The following is a 16,471-nucleotide window of genomic DNA, read 5'->3' as shown; positions in this document are numbered from 1 at the left end:
GGGCTACCTTATGGTACAGCCTTGCTCCTGCTAAATCCCTGCCACTCACTCCTGCCACTGTCTTGTATTTGCTCTCATTCCTGCTAGACCCTACAGCGAGACTGCTTAGGGAGCTTAAATAGGAGAAGACTGGCCCTTCCAAAAGAACTAAATCATATTTTGAAAAATGATGTAGGAATTTTTCACATTTTAAAAGTAAAACCAACTAGAAAATATATGAGAAGAAGAACTGGGACCACCTCTTGAGAAGCAACGAGCCACAGGATCAAGTCATCTATGTCATGAAATTATGCCCTGAATCTTGTGATGACATGCCAAAATAATTTGGCAATTTCCTTAGAAACAACATTGAAAAAGAGCGACTTGGAGAAAATTACCTCTGCAACCTATCAGAACTTGTCTTTGCAGTCTTCAGTAATGATCAGATAAGGTTAGCAGAATTCCTCCCAGATATTACTTCACATTTGTCTTCCACAACTTTCAAAGCATGCTCAGTATTTTCATTATTTTCAAATACAAGTAGAAAAACTGACAGGCAGACAGCCTTTCAGACAGTGAAAAGGCAGCACTGCTGCCCCTTTTAACATCTAGGATTCATTAAACCACCTCTCTTGCTCACCGTCCAAAGCAAACAATTTCACAGCTTCTCAAAACAATACACTTAACTGGGTCAAGGATTTCACCTATCATCTTATGTCCATCCTGTCAACTGCCTCATTAGTTTCTATTAAGGACAATATTGATTATAAAACTCCTATTTTCCAGCTTACAAGCTGTCTTCCTTCCTAAACTAACTCACTCGCTCGCTCTTTCTTTCTCTCTCTCATCCAAAAATCTTCAGAGAAAGGACAGAAATCCTGAAGCCCCTCTGACTATCACACAAAGCTACTTTACTCTAGGCAAATCACCAGCAGCTGACAGACAGTTTTCCAATTTATGTATATTCAGTATTTGAGTGTTATGTAATCTCTTCTAATAGATTTCTGATTTCATATGCAATGTAGGCAAGAGAAAAATGAGTACAAATTGTTTTATGTGGCATATAGTTAAATTCTGTATATTATAAAAAATACAAATGAGCCAAATATCACAAAAAACTCTAATATAATGTGTCATTCTGCCTTTTCTAAAACAGCACGTATCAGCATTACCAAAATAAACACATTTATAAAAATGACCATTTAGGAGAAAGTAGAGAAGATTAGAAATTATTTAATGCTTTAATGCATCATTAACAACATGTAATACTGATGAATATAAAGTAACTGATGACTTAATTGCCTTCGCTGGGGATCATGCTGACGGTGCCACATAGAGAACAAAAGAGTACCATAACATTATTTTCTGAAGTTCTTCAGTTATATTTAGATGCAATAAATGTTCTAAACATAACACATTTAAAAGAGCCAGTTAACATGAAATCTGCCACTCTGATTTCAATCTGTTTATTTAATGCAGAGTTTTACCACTGGCTGGAGTTGAGGCTGAGTTCATAACTCAAGCAAGTGCTAAGCTTGGGAACATTTCTGCAAAGAAAAAATCAGTAGATGGTTTTGGAACAATGCTCTTATTTGTGATATACATTTCAAGAAAACAATTTTTATGAAGCAAAGTAACTCTCAGTTGTTAAATATTCATTTACACGAAATGCTCAAAGTTTGATGATCAAACCCTGAGAATATCTATTTAGATCTAATCTGTAGTGATATTAATGTCACAAACAGATGTCTAAAACCCCAAAACAGACCATGGTGGCCTAATGAAACCAGGCTCTGCCAGAATCCTCCTTTGAAGAAACCTGACAGAGGCAAATTCACTGTAGGTTTAGTCACCTCTGATTATTCTACCAACGAGTAACTAATTCCACATTGAGGGAAACACTTCTTTTAATCATTATCATAAAAGACAGTTCAGTGTAAACATGGCTTATATTATATTTCTTTTACTGAAAAGGACTTACGCTTGTAGTTTACAAAAAAAAAAACAACCTACTTACAGTCCTGCTAAAGCCCTATGGTGCAACTACTCAAGGGACTAACAGGGCCCCTCAATTTCTCTTTTTGACTTCCACCGTCTTTTAACCTCCATCCTAAACAAAAGTTACCGTGTTTTAGGAGCAGCCAGTGGATTAAAGATACTTCATAATGCTGAAATTTATTAGGGCTGAAAAATAGAAGATCAAAGAGTTCTGAGAGAGATGAAGGATTTAAATTATTAATTAGTGTTGTCACGGGAGCTCAGGGATCTTGTTTTTCACAGGACTTAAGGCAGCACTGCTTCAAGTGGCAGTCCTCACTTGAACAGGAGCAGGTGAGCAGCATCAGAGCATTCACCTCCAGGTCCCTCGTCCCTACCTCCCAGCCCACATCATTCATTTCAAACTACTCAGCTGCTCATCACAGCACAGGGGCTGCACTTGACCCACACCTGCTGGAAGCAAAGCATTTGGGACTGGCAGCAGGGAGAGCGATGTGCAGCGCCAGTCCTCCTCCGTATACCTCTCATCTCTTTGGGCCCCACTGATGCTTATATAAAAAACGCTGATTTGCATACAAAGAGAAGTTGAAGACAAGCATAGTGGTATCGCTTATAAGTAAAGTGGCCTCTTATAACTGCATTCTGACAGTCACAGGGGATCTTCTGAGAGATGCCGTTCCCCGGCGAACTAGAAAATACATTAGTGCAAAAGGGCATGTAGTTGGCAAATTACTTCAGCATTTGCTCTACCATTCCAATCGTGCATATACGTGTCAGTGCCAATAAATTACTATCAAGTAACTTTCAGCACTTGTATCCAATATAACTATGTTCTATCCTATTTTTTCTACCACATTTTCCTGTGCAATCCTGGGTAAGTAATATAATAGCTTTTCTTTCCTCATTTTCATCCCCTGCCACAAGAGATAATAATGCTAAATCACCTCTGTAAACTGTTTTGCGGGTTGAAGGACAGTGTATATAGTGTAATGTTCTCTTATATACAACTATAGAGGAAAAAAATCTCTAAATATTTCTTTTAAACACTGAGAAATTCACTCAGTAAGTGATCAATATAGTCAATAATTCATCTTCTAGTTAGAAACTTAGTAACTTATTTTAGTACTTACACTATTTTAAGAATATTTTTTCTACCATTTGGCATTTTAGTTCAACATCTAGCTATCATTAGTTTTTCACCTAGTTCAAATTGAAGTTATTGTTTTAATTAGAGATTTTAAATGCTAGAGATCTTTTTAAAAGCATCTATGTACACGCTTTATAAAACCACGTCGTGACTTTCAAATATATGGTAAAAAGCAGCCTACAAAAATCAGTTAAGCACATCAGTTAAAAAAATGAGGGGGAAAAAAGAAGAAAAAAAAAAAAAAAAGGAAACTCTAGTAGGTAACCATAAAGTGCCTTTTCATAATCCATGAATATATGTTCCTATTCCAGCCATCTGGTATCCCCAGATGAAAAGAGTTTAATGTGTAGATGAACACCAGTTTCAAACAATTTCCAAGAAATAAAAGCTTTAGAAAGTTTAGGTCACTAAGGCAACATGAACGAGAGCAATTTTGAAATATTCAGTCTAAATAAATTGGCCAAAATGTGAAAAAATATTACCTGTGAACTGGACTGTTGCACATGAAACATATCAGGGAGCGTGTGAACACAACCCCTTACATGGGCATGGAGTAAAGCTAGGAGAATGACTAAAAATCAACAGCATGACAAATCAAACCATGGCAAGTTCTTCAGGCCATCTGAAGCCTATGGCACTTGCAAATAAAACAAAAGACAAGACAATGAAAGAGTCATGGAGGTTTCGTGACAGGTAAAAGAAATTCTGCACCTTAAAAAAAAAGTCAGAACGGCAATCAAGCCTGTCAGTCATCCTCAGCGAAGGTTTCAGTGTCATAAATATAAAAATCAAAATACTTCAGTCATCCTTTTTTCTTGTGAGCAGCCATCCACAAACATATAAATGAAATATGATGGTCAGCTATATATTCATAAAGCATACTACAATACATCATGCCAACAACAAATACAGGTAGTTCCCACTGATCAGTCAAATATTCCCTGCTGCTCTAAAAATAACACTGCCTGGAAACCGCAGCCGGTGCAGAGCATGGTGCCTACCCCCGAGCATGAGTTCTCTCTAAGATCTGCTCTTTATACCTCTAAATTCCTATTGATTTCCAGGTGAATAGTAAAAGGTATTGCCTTTGACGAACATAACCACAAAATGCCCTGGCTACCTGAAAAAATACCCTTCATCTTTGGGTACCTGTTGGAATCACCTTAAACACAAAAAATTCAGATTTCAAACAGAAGCAGGAGAGGTACCTCGAATGAAAGACTGCCCTACACCTCCACAGCCTTCGAGCTCTCAGTGACAGCGTCATCTTGTTACTGTGCTGTGCTCAGTACTCTACTAATTTCTCGTATTAATAGTTAAAAGGGATAGGGACCGGAATTTATTAGGACAAGCCTTTTATTAGTGATAAATTGAAATGATGTACTTTTGTGGTAGGGAAATTAGGCAAAAAAAAAAGTGTTGATTGAGCTTTCCGTTACAAATTCTACACATTTTTGCAATACTTTGAGCACATGCAACTTAGTAAAGGTGCCAAAAAAGTTAAGGTACACTAAGAATCATATGGATAAGCAAGAAGCAGATTGAGATCACAGCAGTGCAGAAGCAGTGGATACCATTGGCTCGCCTCTCAAAACAGACACATGCTGTGCAAGCAGCAGTCACAGATCACGTCGCTTTAACCGAGGTAATCTTTTTTAATTCTTTGCCTTGAAGGGCAATTGAACACAGTGGGAGGAGAGGATGGAAACCGTGCCAACTCACAATATTGCCAAAAGCACAGGTTTTTCCCTTAAGTGCAATATGCAGAGTTCCCAGCGCGGGGATGCAAGGCCTCCGCACTGCTTTGTAAGGGGCTCTGGTTGGCAGCAGCTCCCCTGTGCTGTCACCAGCTTCGTCTCCAGACTCCCATAACTCACATCAACACTTATGTGCCACAGATCAAGCCAGATCGCATTGCTGTACGTTCAGGTAAATTTATAATCAAGCTCAAGAGGGAAGAAGGTCAACGGCAGCAAGAAGATATAGCCGTCGATTCAGAGAGCACTTCTTCAGCTCAACTGCGCAATGAAATGATACAGGAATTCGAAAACCACCTATTGCTTTGCACCTACTGTATGACAAATGTTCAAGGAGTTAGCCAAACACAGAGTAAATGGAACTTGCCTCATTTTTTAGAGCGTTATCAGTAAATTGCTAGGCCTACTTCTCAACAATTTTACCTTAAAAGAAAGCAGAAATCACTTCAAAGGGATCTGAATTTAATGCAGTAAGCAGCCTCTTGGGATCTTACGCAACAAAATAACATGCGAGAATCTAACCTGAACGAAAGTAGAAAATGAACATGCCAAGATGAGTTTCGTTATGCACGCCTGATGTGCAACACATGAAATCAAACAGATTTGCCTATTGATGCAACCGTCGGCCAGAAAAAAACAGCTGCTTGGCTATTTCTCCAATAAACAAAAAAGCCCAGCCTAAAGGAATACAGCTTCACTTTCCTCAATAACGCAGTCCCGTTCACTCTGCTGCTTCCTCACTCCAGGGAATCATTTTTACCTGACTACAAAAAGAGAAATCCATCATCCAGTAAGAGGTATTAGCCCACTTTGTTTCAGTTTCCTGGGTTACTACCACAAATACTCAAATAGACAGAAAAATAATGTGTTTGATAGCAAGGCAAGGGCTTGGTACCACTGATCCTGCTCCAAGTTGTAAAAAGCCAGACTTCCCCTGAAAGCAAGTTACTGCATACATAACTTTAAATTTTAGGAAAGGAGTGGCCGATTTTGCATCTTTGGAGGCAGGTATGTATCTGTTAGCCCTTCCAATTAGTAAGCTAAGATCACAAATTTTTTATTCCATCATTATGATCAGCAGGGGAAATAATTTTAAAAGCTGAAATATATCTCAGGAAATGGGTTAAAAAAACCAAACCCCATTACTTGCCACATGCAGCTGGTGATAAATATTAAGCACAATAATGCTGAGTACAAAGCGTCACACAGAACAGCTCAATTTGATCTTAAATTCTCCATCTTCAACTACAGTTAAGGACACATCTCAACCATTTTGGCAAAATGAGAGAGCCAAACGTTAGAGTTGGCTGAGGATAAGGGATTCTCAAACATTATGAACAAAACACACTTGCTGTTCAAGTATTACCGGCTTTTCCAAATACACATCATGTCTGTATTCTGCAGTGTGCCATGAGGGCTTAATCCTTCAGCAGTCAAAACTGGGCACATGCCAAAACAAATAGCCTTTTTTTGACCTGTTTTTTTTTTCTTCCCACTGAGCCTGTAGCCAGGGGAACACAGTGGTGCATATCACAGTCTCACCCTATATACCTGCACCAGGTGCGAGAAAAAAATTCCTCTATCTCTTTCTGTATTGATTTAAATAAAGCTATAAAGAGTCAGAGCCAATCTGTCAGAAAAGCAGCAGCAAAGTTAGGCTTTCATGGAATGGCTGGAGCCAACGCTGGGCCATCCATTTGCCACCCTCCCTGTCAATCTATCTTTCCCAATACTGTGTTGTAGCAGTGTTGCTCTCTCCTCTTTGGGGATATCACCTAGGCCAGAGATTCCTCAGTTTCTCATGGGGACAGAAGAGATAACAGGGCCACAGTAACTCAACCAACAACTCCTTGTGAAATACCAGATAGCCCCTGTAGTGTTCCTCCTGCTTCTAAGGAATAACCTCCTCCTGCTATGAAGTAGTTCAACTGTTTCTCTAGTTCAAGACAAAAAAGACTGGACTGGAGGCACTGAACCTGGATGGTGCTGTGTAATATGAGAGTTGTTCAATATTCAGCGGGGAAAAAAAAGTAAGCCAAACAAAAGTCTCACCTCTGTGCCTGGGAAGATCATGGAACAGATCCTTCTAGAAGCTAGGCCAAGGCATGTGTAAGACAGGGAGGTGATTTGAGACAGCGAGCATGGCTTCACCAAGGGCAGGTCCTGCCTTACCAACCTAGTGGCCTTCTGTGATGGAGTGACTACGTCAGTGGACAAGGGAAGAGCTACAGATGTCATCTATCTGGACTTCTGTAAGGCCTTTGACATGGTCCCCTACAACATCCTTGTCTCTAAATTAGAGAGAGATGGATTTTATGGACGGACTGTTCAATGGATGAGGAATTGGTCAGATAGTTGCATCCACAGGGTAGTGGTCAATGGCTCGATGTCCAGATGGAGATTGGTGATGAGTGGTGTCCCTCAGGGATCTGTATTGGGACCAGTACAGTTTGGTATCTTCATCAATGACATAGACAGTGGCATCAAGTGCACCCTCAGCAAGTTTGCAAACAACACCAAGCTGAGTGGTGCAGTTGACATGCCTGAGGGACAGAATGCCAATCCAGAGGGACATGGACAGGCTCAAGAAGTCAGCCCGTGTGAACCTCATGAGGTTCAACAAGGCCAAGTGCAGGGTCTTGCACCTGGATTGGAGCAACCCCCAGTATCAACACAGGCCGGGGGATGAAGGGATTGAGAGTAGCCCTGCTGACAAGGACCTAGGGGTAATGGTGAATGAAAAGCTGGACATGAGCCGACAACGTGCGCTCGCTGCAAAAAAACCAACCATATCCTGGACTGCATCAAAAGAAGCATAGCCAGCAGGTCAAGGAAGGTGATTCTCCCCCTCTACTCAGCTGGGGACAAACTTTTTAGCAGGGCCTGTTGTGATAGGACAAGGGGGAATGATTTTGAACTAAAAGAGGGTAGAATTTGACTAGCTATAAGGAAGAATTTTTTTATGCTGAGGGTGGTGAAACACGGGAACAGGTTGCCCAGAGAGGTGGTCAATGCCCCATCACTGGAAACATTCAAGGTCAGGTTGGACGGGGCTCTGAGCAGCCTGATCTAGTTGAAGATGTCCCTGCTCACTGCAGGTTGGTTGGACTAGATGGCCTTTAAAGGTCCCTTTCAACCCAAACTATTCTATGATTCTATGAAAATTAAGAAGGTAAAGGAATATCACTATAACTTTCGGAATATTCTCTGCATATACATTCTTATCCACATTCGAGTTACGCACACTTTTTTCAAAATAAATTCTAAAGACCTTGCAAAAGATGTTATAAAGCAGCAGAATGAAGTTATATATAATTGTTATAATTCACACTACTTATTCAGAGCTTGCTATTTATAATGGAGAATGTGGAGAGCCCAATAATTTGAATTTATTATTCAATTACTATTAAAATCATTTAAGTATTTCTTACAGATCTGTAGTCAGCTCTCCTAAAACAAATGAATTTCTAACCAATCTATGTTTCGTAACACGTTCACAAATCACCACTGAATGAAATAGCTCCAGGGAAGCTACTTTATAGCTTTGCTTTGTTTTTAACTTTCAGACTGTTCCACCGATCGACAGGACATCTAGCAGCCCTGCTGCCTTAGTTCAATCTTATTGAAAGCCAAGGCATATGGGATAACTATCACCAGATATGCGCTGTGATTTTTAAAGGGTTTTAGTAATAAGGCAGAAGCTGAAATCTAGATGGTTTTCTCGTATTACATAGACCCCAATAAAAAGCTTACATATGTATAATGTCTGGAACTTATGGTGATGTGTAACTGAACCATTAACAACACAACATAACTGCATTTTCTTGAGGAAATCTGCCAGTGAAAGACGATACATGCACCAGCATGGCAGATGTGTAAATACTTTTAACATTTAGAACATGTTTTTAGTCATATCAGCTGTCATTATGCTTATCAATCTCAAAGTTACTGAGAGACAAGGACACCCCTCATTCTGATTTATTATAAATATGCAATGAAAAAAAAAAATTCAGTACCTACCTAACTTAATGACCCTGCAAAACGTTAAGACATATTTCTTTGTTTCAGTAGTTTTTCTGTCCCATGACTGTCATGATATTCTCTCGGCTGAGAACAGTTGTCTCATCTATCATTCACTAGACAAAGTTTTTAAATAAAGATATTGCACATACCTGATCCCTGCCTCAGAACTAATTTATTATTATGAAAATTTGATTATGAAAACTTGATTAAATATATGAACTTGCACAAGACACTCTGCTCGACAAAAGATAACTCTCAACTGAAGCACTAGCTCAAGAAATATATTTTAAGTGTGTTTACTGAGTTATTTTATACAATATAGAAGCATTTAGGGCTCTGGGGATAAAAAAGTTGCAATGAATAACATTAAAGTGGCTGAAAAAAAATTTGGCATATATACCATAGATTATTTTGAGGCAGAGTAGTTGCAATGATTGCAAATAAACTCTTGTAAACAAACTAAACTTACGGTGGTCCAAAATTCCATTCATTCCCTTCATGTTATTTTATTCAAGGTTTTTAATAATGATAAACAAAAGACTAACTAACATCTGTTCAGCGTTGCCCTCAGAACATCAAGACGGGATCTCATCTTGTTCTGATGTGAAAGTAATATGTTACCTATGCAATATGGTCTTAGCCTCTTTCACCAGAGCACTTTGCGTTCATTTGTAGGCACCTGTGTATAAGTGAAGCAACATCAGCTAATATTTTCTGCTTATCTTCATTTACACACACAAATAAATGAAAAATACAACCACTTACTTGCTTTTCCCTTTGTATACTGTAGCATAGGACCCTTCCCCTAGTTTTTCCAGTTTTTCATAAGAGTCTGCTTTTCCAAACTTGGGGCTTGTAGGCTAAACAAAACAAAACAAAATAAAAAGATGACCTTTCCGCATGTATTGCACCCACAACATTAACTGCTTTGATTCAGCCTTTAGCGATCAAATGTCATTATCAAAACTCATAGACCTGCGTGTTTTCAGCAGCCAACAATAAAAACAAAAAATTAATAGCAGAGCTAATGAAACAATATAATAGGCTACTCAAATAAAACATCATTCAACACCCCAGATGGTGGTTGCTGATTTCAACCATACACTTACATCACTGCGACTATCAAAAGGGTTTTGTTTTTAATCAAAGTGACGTTTCTGTTTTATTTTTGACATATATCACTTCACACAGGGAAAAAGATCATTAACAACTAAGCCATCTTATCTTTGTTAAGAGATCTAAGCAACAGTCTTAATCTGCCCTACAAAATCAGATTAAAAGAGCTGCTTAATTTTTTTTTTTTTTTTTCAGACTAAAGCCGACCCAAAAACATTGCTCTCAGTAGTCAATGTCCCAGTACATCAACCATTTTTCAGATAGTGGTCAAAATACTACAGAAAAGCATCTTTAATGAGAGTATCTTGATTCTGAATTATGTTTACAGCCCTCAGATTGTGGATATACTCACACCATACATTTAAGGGCATGTATGTGCAGCACAGCTAAATAAAGTCCTGTAGACTTAATACCCGCAGCCTAAGTGAGGGGTCTAAAACTGAATCAAGCTAAGCAATGATTCTTGCTCAAAGGGCCAGATAGCTCAGCTGGCCTTTGCAACAGACTGGTACCGGCCCCACTTTTACACAGTCCTAACAGAGAACACCACAACACTGCAAAAACAGAAATTCACCTGATATTAAAACTTTCTGATCAAGTTCTTGGGTTTGAGTTTTTTGAAGCGCATCCTGTTTTCCCAAATTTCCCCATCTTCCAGTTGTCTGGAAGGAAAGGGCTTTTTATTTTTCCCCCAAGAGCAGAAGGTCACTGCAAAAAACTGACTGCAGCTGCCGTAGGCATTATCTACATATGTTTTACACTGCAGCGCTCAGATGTCCTGTACCTAAACCACCAAAATAGTATAGAGCAGAAACTTTGGAGGGTCAGCATTGATGTTCAAACCACATACAGGAACTGATTTTTTAGTACTCTGATTATAGCACTACTAAAAAAGAGCAGCCAAGCAAATCCAGCACGTTTAAGGTTGAATTGAACTGGGAGACTCTAAGCCATGCACAGCTGCACACAGTGTACACTCACATTTAGGATCTTATGCCTGATTTACAAAAAGTTCTCAAGTTTCAGTTTTTTGAAAGGACACAAACACTACAGTACAGGACACATTTTTGTGTAAATTCCTTTAAAACCATGGTCAAAAGTTTTAATTCAACGGAGCCTAGAAATTACTTCTATTTAAACAGACTAGAGCATCCCAGGTAAGGTGACTTGGTACCTGTTACTTCTCCACTACACCCATTTTACCATTAGCCAGAAAATAAAAAAAAACAACAACCTATCTTTACTTAACTATTCTACATTTGTCCTGAGCCATAATTCTGGCACTTTGGCATATATCCCATTTTTTGAGACTAACAACCCGGCTTTCTACTGAATGGTATCAGGATATACACATGCATGTTTGCAAAATTGAGCCTTTTAATCTCCATCCAATACACAGAACAACTTATTATTTTGCTATCCAATTCCTAAATATGAATAAACTGAGGAAAATACATCATATGGGAACTCTCAGATCTTTTTCCTGTTACGTTATTTGGACAACTTCATTATAGATAAGGCAGTAATATTCTCGGCTCCCAATCAGTGCCTAAAAAGGCATTCTGCCTGGTTAGAAATGATTTAAAAAAAAAAAAAGTCACAGTTTTATTACAGATGTCACTAATAGAGGTGACAAAAATATTTATTCAAGGAGCCTTCTAATTTAAGTATCCAATTATGGACGGATGCAACATCATAAAACTATAGAAAAAAGTGTTTAGATGTTTAAGTGTCTCCCATATAATGAAGAAGGATAGCAAAGTATTTCCCAAATTGCAGGCTGCAGTGAACACACAGTGAGTAGCTTTGTTTGAAGTGGAAAAGCTGCCACAGTTAACAGTGAATAGTTCACTGTTGATTTCCTCATACAGTGAGGAAGAAAAAGGACAGGGTTTATACACGTGTTTCACATTCATTCCTATTTTCACACTGAGATTTACTTTTATTTTATACCGCTGGAAACCATAACATAAAGGTCACAACAACTTGTAATGCCTTAAGATCTTGATAGGAAACAGGATGCCTTTAATCCATTACCACACAGTAAATGATCAACAATAATTATTCCGACAACCTCAAGCTCATTTCTCCATACCCTGGCTGCCAGAAGCATGGATTTAAGGTCATGCCTTTTGACTCATTCTCCTGCTGGAAGTTGCTGCATCCTCACAGAGAACAGGCAAAACATTAATAGCACGTCTTGGCGGGACGGAGTGGAGAGCTCACTCCCAATCATACGAAAGAGGTGCTGGTTTCAACTGTTTTGTCCTCAGGGCCAAGCCCACGCAGTGCCCCAGGGCTCAGCTCTGCAGCAGCAAGGCTGACCTCCCACCCTCCCCAAGCCACCCAAATCACTTGTCCGATGCCTGCTCGTGCTAGGTGAGAGCAGACCAGAAACAACCAGAAAACAACCAGAAACCCAAGCCGTCAGCCACTGCCTGTCCCATACGCAGTAAAACCAGGTGGCTGATCTCCTCCTCTTTCCTGGTTACAGCACCTTCACAGTGGAGCTCAGCTCTATTCCAACTGGATCACTCGATGGGATTGACCATGTTCTCCCACTATTAGATCTCCCTTTGTGAAGACAGACATTACTTTTCCTTGCATTTGTAATCTTAAAAGGCTTACAATTTTTTAAGCTATATCTGGTGTAGAAAAGGACTTCAGAGGATTTTACCAAAAAAAATTTAAATAAATTCTGAGCAGAAAGAAATTTTCAGCAGAAGACTTTGCAAACTAACTTGCATGACATTTCTTAATGAAACACCAGACAGATCTCACTCAGCACATGCAATTACTTTTGAAAACAAAGGAACAAATTCACTATTTCCCCACCATTTTCTCAATTTTTTTTTTTAAATGAAGTCTCACACATTAATTCAAACTTACAATTACAAATTGCTTACAAAGAGTCGTGGTAAGAAGTTCAGATACTTCTTCCCTTTCCTCTTATTTCTGGATTATAAAGGAGGTGAAGATTAACTGAGATAATGCAAAAATATGAAACTGTCCAAAAATTAGGTTTTAAGCTTAAAGGGATCTAAATAGATCCATAGGCTATGGAAGGGATCTAAATAATTTGAATTTCCATGTGACTGCTGAAAATTATAACCATTTCAGCCTACTTTACTTTGTTATTGTACCCCCCCATTCATACAGTTATTTTTTCAGCTTCATTGCCAGGAATTTTGTTGTTCAGATTTCTCCACATTGGTTTATCTTTTTCAGCCTTTTCTGTTAAAAAAATATGCCTTGTTACAGCAAGATTATGGTACCAGTATTTTTTAACAAATGCCAACATTAAAATAAAATACAGAAAATTCACTTCTAAGTATAATTTCTTCCTTTAACTTATTTTATTCCTTCCAGTAAAATACATGGGAATACATATATGCAGACATTTGTGTTTGTTTAGTCAAGCGTATATTCTGCATAGGATGTGGTTGACTGAAATACACATAGCAAGTGAGAGATATCCAGAGCACATCAGATACACAGTGCTTGCATCAGCCACTGACGTACGTCACAAGCAGCAGACTCGCAAGAAGTTCCCCTGTATTTCAGAAATCTGGTGCAATCCTCCAATTTGACCCAGACAAGATTTCTCAACAGAAGAGAGTACTAATTTTAGCCTAATTTCAGCTAATTTTGATAAATGTTTGTTCAAAGCTACTTTTTGAAGATCTAACATTACAATACTTCTACCATGATTCGTTTTCCTTTCTTCTTACTCCTCCTTACTGCTTTTTCACCCCCTAAAACACCACACAGATTCATAGAATCATTTAGGTTGAAGGGACCTTTAAGATCATTGAGTCCAACCATCAACCTATCACTGCCGAAACCACCACTAAACCATGTCCTTCAGCAGCACATCTACACATCTTTTAAATATCTCCAGGGATGGTGACTCAACCACTGCCCTGGGCAGCTGGTTCCAGTGCTTAACAACCCTTTCAGTGAAGAATATTCAGCTGAATATTTTTGCCTTGCCAGGACTTCAAAGGGAAATAACCCCAACAAAGCTGTCTGGATCTGCTTGGCAGCTCCTGTGACCTTTAAGGTGCACATCTCCCCTCACATTTATAGAGAAGTCACCAAACTTTTCAGCCCGAAGCCTCACCTGACCCAGGTCGAGCATTCGCACAAGCTCTCGCCCCAGCAAATTCTGCCTGACCACGCAGGTCAGGCCAGGACAGCGTACCGAAACCTGCATGAGGCACTCACTTCAGTGGCAGCCGGCAAGCATTTCCCTTAAAGGACAAAATAATCTCTTACCTCTGGCTGCTGGAGCCCAGCAGAGCTGTGCCACTCGCTCTTGCAGTGCCCGCACCAGCTACTCCTTGGGATAGCGGCTGTTGGCTCTGCGGCCTGGTCATGGAGTCACAGAATCGTTTAAGTTGGAAAGGACCTTTACAATCATCATGTCCAACCATCAACCTAACACTGCCAAAAACACCACTAAACCATGTCCCTCAGCACCACGCCTACCCGTCTTTTCAATACCTCCAGGGATGGCGAACCCACCACTGCCCTGGGCAGCCTGTTCCAATGCTTTACAACCCTTTTGGTGAAGAAATATATTTTCCAATATCCAACCTAAACCTCCCCTGGCGCAACTTGACACTGTTTCCTCTTGTCCTATTGCTTGTTACTTGGGCGAAGAGATTGACCCCCACCCTGCTACAACCTCCTTTCAGGTAGTCGTAGAGAGCGATAAAGTCTCCCCTCGGCCTCCTTTTCTCTAGGCTAAACAACTCCAGTTCCCTCAGCCACTCCTCATAAGACTTGTCCTCCAGACCCATCACCAGCTTCGTTGTCCTTCTCTGGATACGCTCCAGCACCTCAATGTCTTTCTTGTAGTGAGGGGCCCAAAACTGAACACAGTAATTGAGGTGCGGTCTCACCAGTGCATAGTACAGGGGGACAATCACTTCTGTAGTCCTACTGGCCACACCATTTCTGATACAGGTCAGGATGCTATTGGCCTTCTTGGCCACCTGGGCACACTGCTGGCTCATATACAGCCAGCTGTCGACCAAAATATGTCATGACATAATATGACTGTCTGCAAACTGGTTATTTACTGAACGTGTAATATTTTTTTTTTAGTTAATTAAAGCCTTCAAATCTTTTCTATGAAAATTTTTATCATGACTTTTTGGATATAAGCCAAAGGGAAATCTCCTCCCTATGGCCACACAGACTTTTATATCTTGAACATCACTGGGACTACTGAGGCGTAAAGTGTTGCTCAGTGTTAGAGCTTTGTATTTGCTACAAAAAAGAACTTTCAAAGCTAAGAAAAAAATTAAACTGAGGTGCATATGTGACCAAGATTGAACTATTTAATGGGCAGAAAGTTAAATAGGCAGTATACAACCAGTCAGCAAGAAATTGGTACTACTGGGAAGTCACCAAAAGTGAATTTTCATGCTAGGGAGAAATCTTCCAGAGAATTCAAATGGGAAACAGAGATGAATTACTAAATTCATTACTAATACTAAAGAAGGGATTAAAGGTCCTCATGCCTTTGAAGAACTGAATATAGTTCCAAGTCGCTATGAAAGTCAGCACAGGTTGTGGTGGATCATGTTATCCCCAAGACGACACTGGCAACTGGAGCACAGGACAGTGCACATCTTTCCCTTCAGGAAACCCACTGGGAGTTTTACTTCTTTGCCTTTATGCTTCACCCTCCTTGAAAATAGTTTCCATTAAGGCAGTTTTATTGTTATTAGCCTACATTTTTCCCAGTGCAAGATTAGTCTAAGAGCACCACAAAGCACGGTAAGTGAGCATCTTTAGCAGCACAACTTACAGTAACCAAGATTAAATATTTTTTCCCTCCGGTTAAGGAAATACAGATCATAGTAACAAGGATAGAAAGAGCACGCCAAAATGATGAATAAAGAAATAGAAGCCCCTAGTATTTCAAAATGACATGTGAGGATTAAAAATAACAGAGAAAAAGAAATGAGAGGAAATTGTCTTTTCTGACCAGGTGATTTCAAATCACCATTTCATTGATACAGACTGTAGGAGGGATAACAGGTTTAATACAAGATCTTGCAGTATGAGTCCTTGCACTACCTTGCCATGTGAATACCTCTCTTTCTCAGAAATTTTCAAAATCTATGTAGTAAAGAAAGCTTTAATGGAAAAGTACACTGAAAATCACCTGACTATTCTTATAGAAGCTGTGTGGGTTATGTTCTCATGCATTTTTCATAACTGCAAAACAGCTTGTGAATGTCACACTTAACCAGCACACTCCCGAGCCTGAGTTTTAAATAGACTTTTTTTAAAAAAAAAAAACTGCATGATATTAAACTTCAATATAAAACTATCCTCAAGGGAAAACCACTATGTGCACAGTACCACTGAAAATTATTGAAAATCAAATCTAAAGATCTGTTTTGTTATGTGCCTCCAAAGAAATAAATTCATT

The 16,471-nt window shown here is 39.3% G+C and overlaps 1 protein-coding gene across 2 annotated transcripts in view; it reads right to left on the bottom strand.

Annotated features, from left to right (window-relative positions):
• Window positions 1–16,471, bottom strand: part of CDK14 (cyclin dependent kinase 14) — a gene marked incomplete at both ends in the record, with an annotated part of 270,287 nt that overhangs the window by 156,379 nt on the left and 97,437 nt on the right. For both annotated transcript variants that reach the window (XM_082479618.1, XM_082479619.1), the window contains one exon: window positions 9,670–9,764. In XM_082479618.1, coding sequence (XP_082335744.1) covers window positions 9,670–9,764 — 95 coding nt within the window. The remainder of the gene's footprint in view (window positions 1–9,669; window positions 9,765–16,471) is intronic.

The sequence above is a fragment of the Vanellus vanellus genome (assembly GCF_965231255.1).
Source record: "Vanellus vanellus genome assembly, chromosome: 2".
Taxonomy (NCBI): domain Eukaryota; kingdom Metazoa; phylum Chordata; class Aves; order Charadriiformes; family Charadriidae; genus Vanellus; species Vanellus vanellus.
The sequence above is the reverse complement of the archived record's forward strand: the minus strand, read 5'-3'. Positions and strand labels throughout refer to the sequence as shown.